The 15,338-nt window shown below is 41.1% G+C and overlaps 1 protein-coding gene across 1 annotated transcript in view; it reads right to left on the bottom strand.

Annotated features, from left to right (window-relative positions):
• Nucleotides 1–10,631: 10,631 nt before the first annotated feature.
• NIBAN1 (niban apoptosis regulator 1) overlaps nucleotides 10,632–15,338 on the bottom strand; it is a 97,717-nt gene continuing 93,010 nt past the window's right edge. The window contains exon 14 of the mRNA XM_077763363.1: nucleotides 10,632–15,275. Within this exon, the coding sequence (XP_077619489.1) occupies nucleotides 14,191–15,275 (1,085 nt within the window). The 3' untranslated portion in view covers nucleotides 10,632–14,190. The remainder of the gene's footprint in view (nucleotides 15,276–15,338) is intronic.

Genomic DNA, 15,338 nt, shown 5'->3' on the forward strand with positions numbered 1-15,338 from the left:
GTACTGCACTCACCCTTCTTTTTGTGATGTGAGATGATAAACATGTCTAGGTGATGAGATGAAGTGAGGGGAATGAGCCAGGCATTGTGATGTAGCGTTAGGCTACCGTGACCTTCCGACCATACAACAGAAGGAGGGCCATCTGCTCTGGACAGTGGTTGAGCACAGGTGACTGAAACCACAAGAAATGAAACCACAGACAGGAGTTCCTACTGTATCAGTAACTGCAGATGCTTCTGGAATAAAAGAATGAAATAAAACAACAAAGTATAATAGGATTAACATTAACATACTAGAGGGTTGTTACTGTTTTACTTTTGGAATGGTGGAAACTGCTAGAAGTTCATAAGGAAACTTCGTGCTTTGCAAAGTTATTTGATGGGCTTAATATTAGGTTTTGGTGAGAAAGCAGGAAAATTATGAGAGCAATCACCCAAGGAAGTGTGAAGCTACCAGTTAAATAGAAGTGTTTTCACTTCCATTCCTCCAGTATGCCAGGGAAGCTGGATTTTAGAAACCATTTTGGTTATTTTTTTAATTCCCAGAAATCAGATTTGTGCTTTCATTAATGGCATATTCTAGAACTGTGCTGTTCAATACAGTAACCACTACTCATATGTGGCTATAGAGCACCTGAAACGTGGTTACTTCATAAATGTAAGTCTATACTAGATTTCAAAGACTTATTATGAAAATATAATGTGGAACATCTGATGATTTTTAACATCGATTATTACATGTTTATGTGACAATATTTTAGATGTGTTATGTTAAAATATATTACGAACACTAATTTTACTGTTTTTACTTTTTTAATGTGATAACTAGAAAATTTTAATCACATTCTCACTCATATCATATTTCTGTTGGATGATGGTGATTTAGAAGCTGCATAGGAGGGGGGCGCCTGGGTGGCTCAGTTGGTTAAGCATCTGACTTTGGCTCATGAGTTTGGCTCATGATCTCAGGGCTCATAAGTTTGAGCCCCACATCAGGTTCTGTGCTGACAGCTCAGAGCCTGGAGTCTGCTTCGGATCCTGTGTCTCCATCTCTCTCTGCACCTCCCCTGCTTGCACTCTCTCTCTCTCAAAAATAAGTACACATTTGGGGCGCCTGGGTGGCTTAGTCGGTTGAGTGTCCGACTTTCGCTTAGGTCATGATCTCGCGGTTCGTGGGTTCGAGCCCCGCGTCGGGCTCTGTGCTGACTGCCGGCTCAGAGCCTGGAGCCTGTTTCAATCTGTGACTCCCTCTCTCTCTGACCCTCCCCTGCTCATGCTGTCTCTCTCTCTCTCCTAGAAATAAATAAAACATTAAAAAAAAAATAAGTACACATTAAAAATTTTTTAAATTAAAAAAAATTTAATGTAGTTGCAAAAAGAAAGAAAGAAAAGAAAATGAAAGCAAAGCAAAGCAAGGCAAGGCGAGGTGAGGCGAGGCGAGAGAAGAAGAGAAGAGAAAAGAAAAACGGCCCCTTTTTTTCCCCAGGCTTGAATTGGCCTATTTTATGGCACATAACCCTCATCTGAAGTTTACAGAGTTTTAAACCTCAGAGTTTTTAGCCTCTCCATCCTGTACTCTCTCATACTCCAAATCAATGCAAGGACACTGATAGTGTATCCCAGAGTCACTAATGCTGGGTTCAAAAATTTCTAACGATGGATGTCTTTACTGCTCTTTATGATGATCATTTTCATTTATGGACAATTACAACTACCAGAAACCCTTTACAGTGGGAAGAAATTTGGCTCCCTATACTTTCAATTTCTAAGACTTTTTCCTTTAGCATAATTAAAACAAATCTAATGTTTCTTGCCATATGTGTCTTACCATTTAATTCAACTTAAAAACTTCCAGGTACTGTGTCAGGAACTTCACAGATATCATGATCTCTCATCTAATCTCAGTTCAAGTCTACCCCTCCCCGGGGCAAACAGAATAATTCCTGTTCCTCTTCCTTGTTTGACACATTTCCCATTTGTCAATAGAAACTCTTTTATCAGAATATTCATTCTCCAAAACTCTGCAAATATGAGCTTATGGATCAAACAAGGGTTATGTTAAGATGAAAATATTCACTATTTTTTAAGAAACTGACCTCTAAAAAAGTTAGTCTGCACTCAAATATCATTTTTAGTTTAACACCGGTGTGTCTAGAATACAGTAAGTTCCTTGAGAAAGAGTGATTTAAGTACCAAAGGATTGAGAAGCACAGGGGAAAGTTGATGAAGCCCTTCAAAAGATGATTTTTTTTTATGTTAGTGGAGCAAAGTTCAAATGATGTGGATCATCTCATACTGTCAAACAATTTTTTTGTCAGAAAAAGTTTTTTATAAGCAAAAATCACCGCCACACTTGTATGATAGGTATGGCCTATCACATGGCCCAAAGGTTAGATGAATGAACACATCAGGGAATATCTTGGACTGTAAAACTGATAACCTAGAAAATAATCTATGACCTAACTTCCTATATGTTCTTGAAATTCTATTACACCTTCTCAATTCTGTATCTTACAATTTCAAGAAGAAAAATCCCAAATCATTATCCTTTTCTCCCCTCCCTCTTGTATCCCCTTGATGTTTTTAAGGACCTTTTGATACCTTAGAAGCCCTTTGTAGTCATTTGAATGGTAGCCCCCAAAAGATATGTCTATGTTTCACCCCTGTAACCTTTGAATGTGATCTTGTTTGGATATAAGGTCTTTTCAGATGTAATTATGGATCTCAAGATGCGATTATCTGGGTGGCCCTAAAGCCAATGACAAGTGTCTTTATAAGAAACAGAAGAGAAGACATAGAGGAGAAGGCCATGGGAAGACTGAAGCAGAGATTGGAGTGAGGCAGGTACAAGCCAGAAAACACCACCAGAAGTTGGAAGAGGCAGGGAAGGATTTGCCCCCAAGTGACCTCAGAGGTGGAGAAAGACAGCAATGATCTCCCAATGCATTTTGGGTCCTTTAGTTTCTAAGAGATAGTTCAATAGACTTGTCAATTCTCCTCTTTTTGACTAAGCTACTAAACCCTAAGTAGGGTTTTGTTACTTGTCTCCAAATAGCTTTGACTGAGACAAGAGGGTTAGTACTTGGTAACTAATATCTTATTGGTGCATCTAAAGTACAGAGAGAGGGGCACCCAGCTAGCTTCGTTGGAGGAGCATGCAACTCTTGATGTGTGGGTCATGGGTATAAATAAACTTAAAAGATAAACAATAAAGAAATATGTATAGATGTGTATACATATACACACATATATATGTACATACATATATATGTACACACACACATATATATGTACACACACACACATATATATGTACACACATACACATGTGTACTTTCTTACAGAGAGAAAAGTACTGTGAAACAAATCCAACTAGGGATGGGAGTCAAAGGTCCAGGTAAATAACAGAGGAGAATAAAACAAACTTTACAATCTCACAATTAACTTAGACCTTAGCAGTAGTTTAGTAAGAGGTAGGCATGAAAAAGAGGGACGGAGGATCTGAAGCAGGCTCTGAGCTGACAGCAGCTAGCCCGATGTGGGGTTTGAACTCACAAACCACAAGATCATGCTCTGAGCCGAAGTCGGACACTTAACTGAATAAGCTACACAAGTGACCCCCAAATTGATTCTTGATGGCAGCTGTGTAGAATTTATAAAGGGTCACCTGTTTTAAATAAGGAACAAAGTCACTACTTCCAGGATAACTATTATATACCTAGGAGTGAAAAAAATATTTAAAGGAGTGTCTCTCCCATTTTTATGGGTTTACTAAATGTTAAAGAGTAATTATGAGAGTGTCTTGTTCATGTAGATGTGTTTAAAATTCTCTGTGTTCATGTATTTAATCTCATCCCTTTAGTGGACTCTGTCAACTTTATCTTCAGGTGTTTTTTACCCACGGAGAGAGGTTCCATCTGTGGTTTTGATCTTGAAACCACCTTTTTTCAGAGCATCAAAAAGGACCCGTTTACACATCAAAGGGTATTCAGGCTTTTCAGACTTCAGATAATAACCATATGCTGTGTTTTTCACAGTGTGTCAATTTGTGCTTTAATGAGTGTGATCTCTTTTTTTGTATTTGGAATTTCTTAAGGCATATCAAGCAAGCAGTAATGGGCTTAAATAAATTGTCTTTTATGTTAGACCTCTTGGGGGATTCCTCAGAACTACATGGCTGAAAATAGAACATAGATGTTCCTAACTCCCCACCAGGAAGTCCATTAGATCTTGCTGTGCTCAGGTGTTTGGCCTTCCATGGTGGGAAGAAAGTGCCAGCAAGGTGATCTGACAGATGCCACGGTGTCACCACAGGACTTATGGTGAAGAAGATTTGAATCGAGATCAGAACCTCAAAGCAGCAGCAGAGCCCTTCGGAACAGTACACCTCAGACGATTATTTTAGGGGACAATTGTAACTTGGCAAAGGTTTCTTGTGACTTTTTCCCTTTTGTTTACACATCGCTTCCTATTATACACTGTTGTTAATGGGCCTAAGGAGTAAATGCACCCAAAGAATTCCTTAACTTACATGATTCCAGAGAAACAGAGGATCCTTTTGCCCAATTTAAACTGAAATTTAAAATATTTTTAAACATTCATGTTTTTCTGATTTTGACAGTAATAGGTCTTCATTGTGGAATATGAGGGGGCAGGGTGGAGGATACAAAGAAATATCATAAACATTTAAAATCTCATCAGCCCAAGCCACTGTTTTCATTTCAGTCAAATTTCTTTCAAGCTTTTTTGCCTATGCATATATATTGAATCCTCTTGAGGTTAAAAAAAAAAAATTCAAAACCATGGCTAAGCCTTCTCCACATTATTGCAAACTATTTGTAAACCATTCTTTCCAAGGCTGGTACACCCATATATATTAAAAATAAAATAGCTCAGAAGAGAGATTTAAATGGCTTTTCTTGGTGTTTTGAAGTTCAATGCAGCTATGAGTTTGGACATCTGCAGATGGAGAGAACAATTCTTCCTCCTTTCTCTTCTTCCTGCAGTTTAAATGGAGACTAAATCTGCTTTATTAGCTGAGTGATATAGGCTGTACCTTGCTGTAGAGCTTCTTGCCAGAAATGATGGTGTTCGTCTTTTACATGTGCTTGTGGTATGGAAGTAATTGCCAGGCACAAGTCACATTTCTCAATGATGGTCTAAGCTACCACATTCATGATGGAGTATTAGCTCGTGTTGGTAATTTTCTGGTCAGAAACATATTTTAATGACCATTCTATCAGTCTACCTTCTTGGTTACCACTCTAGCTAATTAATTAAAAATTTAAATATAGTTAATAACATTGCAGTAACATTGTTTGGTGACAGATGGTGACTATACTTGTCACGGTGAGCACTGAGTAATGTATAGGATTGTTGAATCAATGTTGTACACTTCCAACTAATATAATCTATGTTAATTATACCCCAACAAAAAATAAGTACAATTTAAAAACCATGGCACATTTAAAAAAGAGAAGAATTTGGGGATATTTATTCTGGGAAGTGATATCAGTTGTTTGGAGATTTGAAATCTGTCCTGAGGAAAAGAGCTTAGAATATTGTATACAGCCCTGATGGACTGAATGCGCCCCCGGGGATAGAAATTATAGTTCAGGGCGTTAACAGAGGGAAAGCGGAGAATGAGAGAGTAAGATTTTTGCTCCCCAACCATCAGAACTGTGTGAAAGTGGAATAATCTCTGTGAGGTAGTGAGTTCCCCATCCCTGGTGGATGACCACTTAGCAGGAAGGTTTGAAAGGGCACATGCAAATCCAATGGGTGTATTTGCACTGGGTGAACATCAGGGTATCTTCAACTCTAACTGTCTGTGATTCTATGAATATACTGAATATCTAGACATATAGGGAAAACTCCCTCCCTTCCAAAAGTTATGAGTCAAAACAGATGGGAAATCATTAAAAATTTCTTGGTGATGCACAATTAAGTGCCAAAATCAATGTTGTTAACATAACAGCTACAGGAATCCTGAGTAAGAAGGCTTGGAAATGATGCTAGAAGGAGAATGTAAGTCCTGATGTGGTCCCATGTGTTGGACAGACAGAAAAGAAAGAACATTCCTGGCGACATGGTATACTACAATATGGAGAGTAAAACCCCAAACCTTTTATGCAGGCTTCGTTAAAATTTGAAGAAAAAAAAAACAAACAATCATACATCACAACAGCAATATTCTAGCAAGAAAACTGGAATGGCAAAATCTGATAGAACTGTTCTTAAAAATGTTATATCCTGAGGATCATATTTTAATAGGAAAAGAAGAGGGATTAGGAATATTTACAAATCAGTTACCTTAGAGTTACAAAGAATAAAGGTAGGATAAAGGTTTTGAGTAAGATTTATTCTTATTTGTTTGGTGGCAGGGAATAGAATTTCTAGCTGGTTTAAATTTTTTTGTTTCATTTTGTTTTACTTTCGAGAAGACAAGAGTTTTCCCTCAAAAGTGGGCGTGTATTTATAATCGTTCCCCAAGGATTGCAACCTTTTCTGGGACTATGATTGTTTGCTATAGAAAACTGTGTGTTATTGTCATGTTTGTTGTAGAGAATTGTGCTTGTTTTTCTGAGGTTATATACTACGTTTGTCACAGGTCAAAATTTCTCACTCACCTTGAGATAATTAACATGTTGATCAGGACCACTGATCTTGTTATATTTGATCAAAGCAGCATATAAACAGTGTGAATTCTGTTGCTGAGATAGGGAGAAAAATCACTATTAGACCTTTCTCCTTACACGGTTTATAAGTTTTAAAAAAACCTTTTTTAAATTTTTATTTATTCTTGAGAGAGACAGAGTGTGAGTGGGGAAGGATCAAATAGAGAGGGAGACACAGAATCTGAAGCAGGCTCCAGGCTCCAAGCTGTCAGCACAGAGCCTGACGCAGGGCTCGAACCCACAAACTGTGAGATCATGACCTGAGCTGAAGTCGGCCCTTTAACTGACTGAGCCACCTAGGTGCCTCTAAAAAATATTTTAAAATAGAAGATGCATTTTCAATACCAATGCAAAAATCAAGATTCTTTGACAGATCAAAGGATTGGAGTTGGGAGACATCATATTTTGTTCACCTAATGGTGAGTGGGGCTAGGACAGCACATAGGTGTTGGGGAAGTATGTGACAGAAACCAATGTTGTCTGTGTGAGTGTTTATGGTTAAGATACAATGGAAGCAAGGGTATAGGTTTTGCACATAGTACAGGAATCATTTGGATCCTCATGAAGTAGGCTGATTGCATTGATGGCCCCAGTTAATGGTTTCCCTGGACTCATGCCCAATGCATTGTGACTTTGTAGCTCTTCCCATCCCTTGAATCTTGGCCAATCTTATGACTTGCTTTGACCAACAGGGGAAGGCAGAAGAGATGTTGCACCAGTTCTGAGCCCAGCTCTCAAAAAGCTTTTATTTCCTCTCCACCTCCTCCTCCTTTGTCTCCTCTTCCTCCTCCTCCTTCTTCTTCTTTTACTTCTCTCTCTTCTTCCCTCTCTCTGTCTCAACCTTTCTTGAAGCACAAGAAGGAGCCTGAACCAGTCTGCTGAAGGATGAGAGACCACATGGAGCAGAGCCCAGATGTCCCAAACCCCACTGGGCTAGACTGATATACAGCCAGCCTCCACACATGTTGAGAGAGCCATCCAAGATCAGAAGAACTATCTACTGATTCTTGGCTTGTAGTCTTCTGAGCAATAATAAATGATCACTATTTTAAGCCACTGAGTTTTGGAGTCATTTTGTTTTGCAGCAATTGCTAAATGATGCACTTGGTTCAATTACTTACTAGCTGTGTAATCTTAGGGACGTTACTTAACTTCTCTGAGTCTCATTTTATTCACGTGTGCTTAAATATCTATTGCAAAGTATCACCTTTAATCCTCACTGTACCCTTGTAATGTAGCTGTTATTATTCCCATTTTACAAACTGATTTTATAAAGGTTAAGTAATTAGCCCAAGTTCATGCAGTAAGTTGAGAGCCATACAATTTTCTCATAAAGAAAGTAAACCAAGTTTATAAGCAAAGTTAGTGAAGAATTCTAAAATGTGATATGAGAGGTGAAGAGGCTCATTTATATTTAAGAGTATTTCCCTTAAGTTGAGTAATACAAATCTTCAGGGCAAAAAAGACAACGCACAATCTAAATGCAGTAAGGGGGGGGAGGTGCTGATTATTTTGTCTGCCTGTTCCCAGGCCCTACCAGAGTCCACAACACATTAGCAGATAACAAAAACTATTTTTTGAAAAAATCACTCCATGAATCCTGATGGTACATGGAAAAACATCATTTATTCTAAGGCCTGAATCAAAAAATTCATGGGTTCAAAACTTGAAGCCTCCAACAGATAGAAATGAAAATACCTTCCTTTTTCCCCGCATGATCTCTCTCAAACCAATGTACAAAAAAACTGTCCCCCACGTGATTCAGGAAGCAGCATAGAATGTGGGGGCAGGGAGGGAAGGGGGGTTTAAGTGTTACTACCAAAAGCCGCCTTGCAGCTTCAAAATCACTTTGGTATCTTGTAAGAATTCCCCAACACATACACCCACTTTCCTACCCCAACAGTTCTACTCAGAATTGCTAATCTAAAAAGAGGCCTCACTAGTACATGTGTGCATCTCTTTGCGTAGAGACCAGAGGGGGAAAGTAACCATCTATGAATTTGGATTCCATGAAGTAAACCACAATGGATATGCAGAAGATCTGGATCAGCATCCAGAGAGGACTCAAGATTCCAGAAAAGAGCATATAGGGGTTGGTGGAAAGGAGTCTTGATAAAAATTTTCTTCAGACTATCTGTAGGCAGCTAGAGCCTGGACATTAGTCCATGAAGGGAAGAAATAAAAGCAGTGGGAAATAAAGGCTCAACAACCAAATCTGACATTGCTTGAGTATTTAGTTGCCCTTCATGTGTGCTGCCGAATGCTTCATCCTCTGCCGGCAGAACCACCACTTGCTTCTCGGTCTTCCCAACTGGACTAAGTTCCCTAAAGGCAGGGACCACAGCTTCTTTCCTGCTCCTTGCCCAACCTCAAGAAGAAGGCTGCCAGAAGGCAGATGCTGTCCATGCATTAGTTGGGCATTTGCTCACATCTCACCGATTTGGGTAAAATCCAAGAGGAAACTTATCTTTTTACCTTGTTGACCTCATAGGAACCTCAGGAAAATCCAGTGGAGGTTAGAATTCTGAAAACTAGGAGTGCTTCATATTAGCTAGCTTGATTTGGGGACAACTTGGCTCTCATGTTCTCTCCCAGAGGGACGGGCGTGCACAAACACATGATGAAATTCCATCACTAAAACAGAACTATCTCAAATAAGCTGAGGGTGAATAAAGTTGCCAGCTTTGCAGACCATTGCTGGGATTAGTGATATTTATTCATTCATTCAACATTTACTGAGCACTTTTTGTACACAGGGATGTATGCTCTGTTAGGGATACAAAGACTGAAGACAGAGAGGTAGATGGCTGTGGTAGAGTAAGAGAAAACAGCCAGAAGTGGTCAAGTAAACTAGAGTGACAGTTTGGCAAAGTGTTATGGTGATGGTGGTGGTGGTTGGGGGGAAGGGATTGTCCTGACTTGTTCAGAGTCTTACAGGAAAAGTGGGAATTGGGAGATTGAGAAAGGAGGGTCAGAAGTTCTTGGAGAGGGGAAGACTATGGCGAAGGTCGAGAGATGTTGAAGCAGGAGTGGCTCCAAGCATGGCTGGGGACAGAAGGGCTTTATTTAGTTGACTCCTCTCAAGACCTCCAACAGTTCTACCCAAACCACCAATATAATCTAAGAAAAAAACTATGCATAAGATATTTCAAATCAATGGAACCTCCCATTGGAAATGGAACCTCCAATTCCAATCTGATAATGGACTCTAAACAGAAGTGCTGGAGGAGCCACTCTGGGAATGACTCTTGCCTATTGGGAGTTTGGTATGGAAGGAAAGGGAATGGTAAAGTCTATACCACACTCAGTGGACTTGATTTCTCCAATGTTTCTTCCTTTCCTGGAGGGAGCTGTTGGTGCAGACAGAGTTAAAACTGTTATCAGCAAGTTTTATGCCAGCCAAGGAAGCAAGTGTCCATTCTGGGCTCTCCCTGGCCATGTTTATCCTGAGAATTTGAGTTTGGGGATGTCAGGGACCATATCCATCATCTCCACGTCTGTTTCTCTAGTACCCACTGGAGTGCCTACATATAATACATACAAAATCATTATTTTTTGGTTGAATGAATTCATGGAGGAATGAGCAACTGTGGATATTGGTAAGTAAATATTGTTTTATGCATGACTGTAGAAAGAATGAATGTTTCGCTTAATGTTACCCATTGCAGATAAATTTGTTTGAACAGTAGTTCAATTATGTCAAGAGTAATTGCCCATTATTACAGACATAGAGAAATTATTCCTAGAGAAATAAGCAGAATTTTCAAAGCATAATTACCTCTGACATTAAGTGACTTCTCTTTGGACTCATTTTTGACAACAGAAAATTAAAAGTTCCATAATACAGCAATAGTGATTCACTTTTCCATCTGAGGGTGTTCCTCCTTGCTTAAGTATGACGTTTGTTTAAAAGATGAAACCACCTCCAATCTAAATAATATGGCATTTGGACAACTCTTCAAGGATGAACATTTTATTGGAATATAGGCACTTGACAGAGTAAATACGTGGTTACAAAGTGCTGTTAAGTTTATTTGCTTTATATAGTGACCAGAAAAACCCATCCACAGTGTAGATTTTATTCTTGAAGTTACTGACTTCAGAAGGTAGGTCCCCAAACCCACTTATTTATGGTAAAGTAAGAAGACACACATAGTTGACTTTTTTAACCTATTGAATCTGTATTGCTTTAATCAATAATGCCCTTCCCCTCCCTATATTAAAATTGCAATGTAGCATATAGCGTTCAGCACTTCTTATAAAGAATGAAAATCACTCATCTGGCAGAATTGTGAACCCCCTTGAAATCACCAACTCCAGTCTGGAGGGTTACAAAACCAGACTTGAGAATCTTTGCAATAAAATGTAATAGATCAGGCCCAAAGACCTGCAGTTCCTCACACTCAGCCTCTTTATAAAAGCTTTTGGACAGGTTGGAATCTTATCCTTGTAACAATTTCCAAAGTACTTTTTTTGAAAAGAGAGTTTTCTCTGCATGACTCAAGGTACTACCGTCTCTGCTCTAAGTTGCAAAGGAAAAAATGACGAGCCAATTCTTTTTCAAGGAAAACATTCTCTTTGTAAAAGGTCAATAGTAACATAGCTCATTTAAAGGCATGGGATTTTTGCCGAAAACCATGCCCTGAGGTTTTATGCATTTCTAATGGGTTTGCCCTTAGGAGAGATCCCCAGAGCAGCCTGCAGAAGCCTTTCGTGCTGCTCATTTAAATTACAATAACCTTGCTCTAACCTGGAAACCACTGAATCAACACAAACAAGTCTATTAAAAACAAGACAAGCTCATAGTAGCATGGAGCTATTCCACTCATCATGTTGAAATGAATACGGAATATTTTTTAAGGAACGTTAGTTTCCTGTCCCACCTTCAGACGGAACAATCATCCTGCTTCATCTAGTGAACTTGTCTTTTGTGAAATCTGTACAGAAAAATTCTGTGTCTTCAGGTATGTCCCCCCAGTACCCTCTGGCCTACAGGATGGGTAAAGTTAGGGCACTGATGTTCATCCATCCGATGCTGTGAGATGTACTTTCTTTAGGGTTGGAAAAATCTCTTAGTTTTCCAAAGGGTTTAAGAAGTCCTGAGGGGAGCAAAGGGGAGAAGGTGGGAAGCTCCAGCGTGGGCTTGGCCTGGGCTGGGGGCTCCTCACTCGCTGACATTCTCCTGGAGAGAGAAGGGCAGTCCTGGGTAGGGCTGGGCACTGCTTTTTTGGCTCTGGGCCTTACTGGGCAGCGCATCTGACCATCTGGCTGCCTGCCTCTTGGACTTTGGACTCGCCCTAAGGGAAGACTCCCCAAGGGCAGGAAGTCCAATTACAAACGGCTCCCTGCCTGACAGCAAGCCCCAGATAGCCCGGCACAGCAGCATGACGGGCGTTCAGTTCTCACATTTCCTGAGCAGCTTGATGTGTGCCAGTGCTCTTGCTTGGCACTAGGGACATGAAAGTGACTTGAGAAGGCAGGGAAAAGTTATTCAAGGCTGTGTCTGTCTAGCAGGAAGCACACATGATTAATAGACCCCAGTTTCAGTCCTTGAACAGAGGGACCCCCAGAAGAGATGGGAAGTAAACAGAATTTTAATACTCTGTGCTACATGCAAGGATATGACTGAGCACTGGGTACTGCAGGGACCAGAGGAGGCGTGGTCTCTACCTTCTTTCCCTACAAGGAGACCCTTCATAGATGTGAGGATCTAAACATTCAAAGAGGAGCTATAATGATTCAATATGAAAATATAGTGATACTGATGATTCTTCATTCTTCATGACCTAGAAACCTAGAGATTCTTCGTGGGGAGGTGAACAGAGCTATATTTTAACTCCTGGTTAAACAACTGAACTGTGGGATAAAAGAACTGATATAAACTTGCTGATGATGATCAAAACAGGCTTTTAAGACAATACATTGGGATTTAATACTAAAATTTATGGAAGGAAATACCAACCCACAGGTAGTTCCTGGGACAGAAGCTTTTAAAAAATAATATGATATTTTCTTGAAGAATAATAGAACACATCTTTTTAATCTTTTGCAAGTAAGTCTTTTACATTAACAGTTATTATAGGTCATGATCCATTGAGAAGATGTATCTGTGTCTATTTCCATTCAAGTTTAAGTTCTGGGAGACAGGAACAGAGTCTTTCTCACTACAGTATCTCCAGTGCCTGGGACATAACTGTGACTCAGTGTACTTGCTGAATGATCAAACAAATGATGTCCACTTTGAGTGACATCTTTGGAACTTGATGTTGTATATCTTGGCTTTTCTCTTTCTCTCTCCACTGCCTTTCTTTTTTCTTTTCTCTCTTCCCTCCTCTCCTCTCCTCTTCTTTCTTTCTTTCTTTCTTTCTTTCTTTCTTTCTTTCTTTCTTTCTTTCTTTCTTTCTTTCTTTCTTTCTGTCTCTCTCTTCCTTCCTTCCTGCCTTCCTTCCTTTCTTCCTTCCTTCCCTCCTTCCCCATTCATTCACCTTATTCCCCTTCTGGGAATGAATCAGGACTGTTTCAGTGAATAGAAAGTTGTCATGGTTTGAAAATTGACATATTTTTTCTTTAAATTCCGATAGACCTTTTAATTTATGCTAGACAAAGCACCTTTATCTTTTCTTCTTCTTCTTTTTTTGGTTGTTGTTATCACTATGCTCAGCACAGCATGTGGCATAGAGTAGCTTTCAAATAATGCTTGTTTAATTGGTAGTCTTCTACGCTCGATAATTAGCTAAGCCCTCTCTTCACAGTCTAAGACGAATCTGGAACGCTTTCAGGCCTACACATGCCAAGGAAATTTTCTTGCCTCATCTGAATTTCCCCAAAAGGTGATTAATTAATAAGAATCAACACGATTAATTACCAAGAAATTGATAGCAGAATTAGTAACAGGCTCAGACAGTCCCCCAGACCACAACGTTCCTCTGTTTCTGCTCAGCTTCCCCTGGGCTCTCTCGGGCATGATGTCACAGGCGCTGCCGGGCTGCCCACGGCAGGGTGACCAGTGTTCACCACCTACCCTTTCCCGTGGTCAGACTGTGGATGAATGCTGAGTCCTTCAGGGACGGTGAGGTGGGTAGAGTAGATGGTGAAGCTGGATTCACAATATACATTTGCGTTCTTACCGAAAATTAAAAAGCCTTAAAGTGCATTAGAGGAAAATGTGCAGTGTGTTGGCAACGTGCTCCCGCTGTTTTCTTCATCTTTGCTGGGACACCACCGCCTCCCTTAGCCACCCTCAGCTGCCTTTCACCCCAAACTCTCTTGTTACTTTGTAATCCCTATTAAAATGCTAAAGCAGTAATTCATGGTAGAACAGCTGAATTGCACAAAGGTCTGCCTCCGTGTGCATGCCCGGTGTGCATTTCCTCTGGTTTCATTACACACATTAAGGAAGCACTTAATTTTTTTTTTTTTTTTTGTAACAACTTGCGTGTAACCCCTAAGCATACCCATAACCATTAACCTTTGGCTGAGTTTGTGCAAAGAAGTACTATGCCAAATTGTTCCTTTCACTCTTCTGAGGGTGGCTCTGGGCTACTCTCCCCCACATCTTGTGAATCGGGCAGATCGATGTTGGGAGCACTCCCTACCACCCACTGACACCCATGATCACCACCAGGCTTCATCTGCTCTGCATCCACACTGGCAGTAGCCTGGGCCATGGTGCTATCCCCTCCCCCTGCTTCTTCCACAGAAACCTGGCTCTCACTGGGGCACGTGTGGTCAGCCCTGGCCTCCCCCTCCACAGTGGCTGCAGCCTGGCCGTCCAGTCTGGAAGCCCTCTCTGTGAGCTCGCTCTCGGCTTGCTGCTCTGTGGGGACTGGGCTGCTGGCACTCTGGGCGAGCCCTTCACGGGTCAGCTGAGCCTCCAGACATCCCCCCAACTCCAGCCCGCCGGCCTCGGCCTCCGGAGGGGGAGAATGGGCCTCCCCCTCACTGACTTCATTCTCTTCACAGCTGTGCTGGCCCGAGGCAGCTGGTGCACTGGCCTCTGTGCACATCTGGGTTGTCTCCTCTAATTTTCCAATTTCTTGGGGAGCCAGGATCTCCTCGTGTGTATCTTTTTCAATCTCAAGGGTGGCAGATTCCACTGGCACTTCAATGGTCACTGTCAACAAATTTCTGAGCTCCTTTAAGGAGCCTGAGGCTGAGTTGGGTTCTGGCTTTTTGTGGGTGGGTTCTCCGTTCTCAGGAGCCCCTCCAAACTCCAGCTCTGGTGAGCCTGTGCCCAGGGCTCCTGCCGTGTCCTCTGCAGCCACGAGATCTACGACAGGGCCATCGGTGCCTGAAATAACCACCTGTCCGTCCTCACCCGGGGGAGAGGCGGGTACAGGAAGGGAAAGGCTTTCTTCTTTGGCCAATGGACTAGGGACCCCAGGCTGGTTCTTTTCCCCTGACTCCTGGAATACTTCATTACTCAGGGTCTCGCTCTCTGAAACCCCTGGCAGAATGGTGGAGGCTCTCCTGGAAGGGCTGGCCTGGTTTGACCCCACAGAGGGTTTTAGATCAGTTAAGCTGGACACGCTTTCACTGGGCAAGGCCATGTTGTCTTCAAACAAGTTGTGTTTCTTCAGGATAGCAGCTTCCTTTATGACTGAGAGAGACCAGAACACAAAACAGGACATTAACACTCTCCCCTGACCACCCTGGAGTTTCT

Source organism: Crocuta crocuta, unplaced genomic scaffold (assembly GCF_008692635.1).
Source record: "Crocuta crocuta isolate KB4526 unplaced genomic scaffold, BGI_CrCroc_1.0 scaffold3, whole genome shotgun sequence".
NCBI lineage: Eukaryota > Metazoa > Chordata > Mammalia > Carnivora > Hyaenidae > Crocuta > Crocuta crocuta.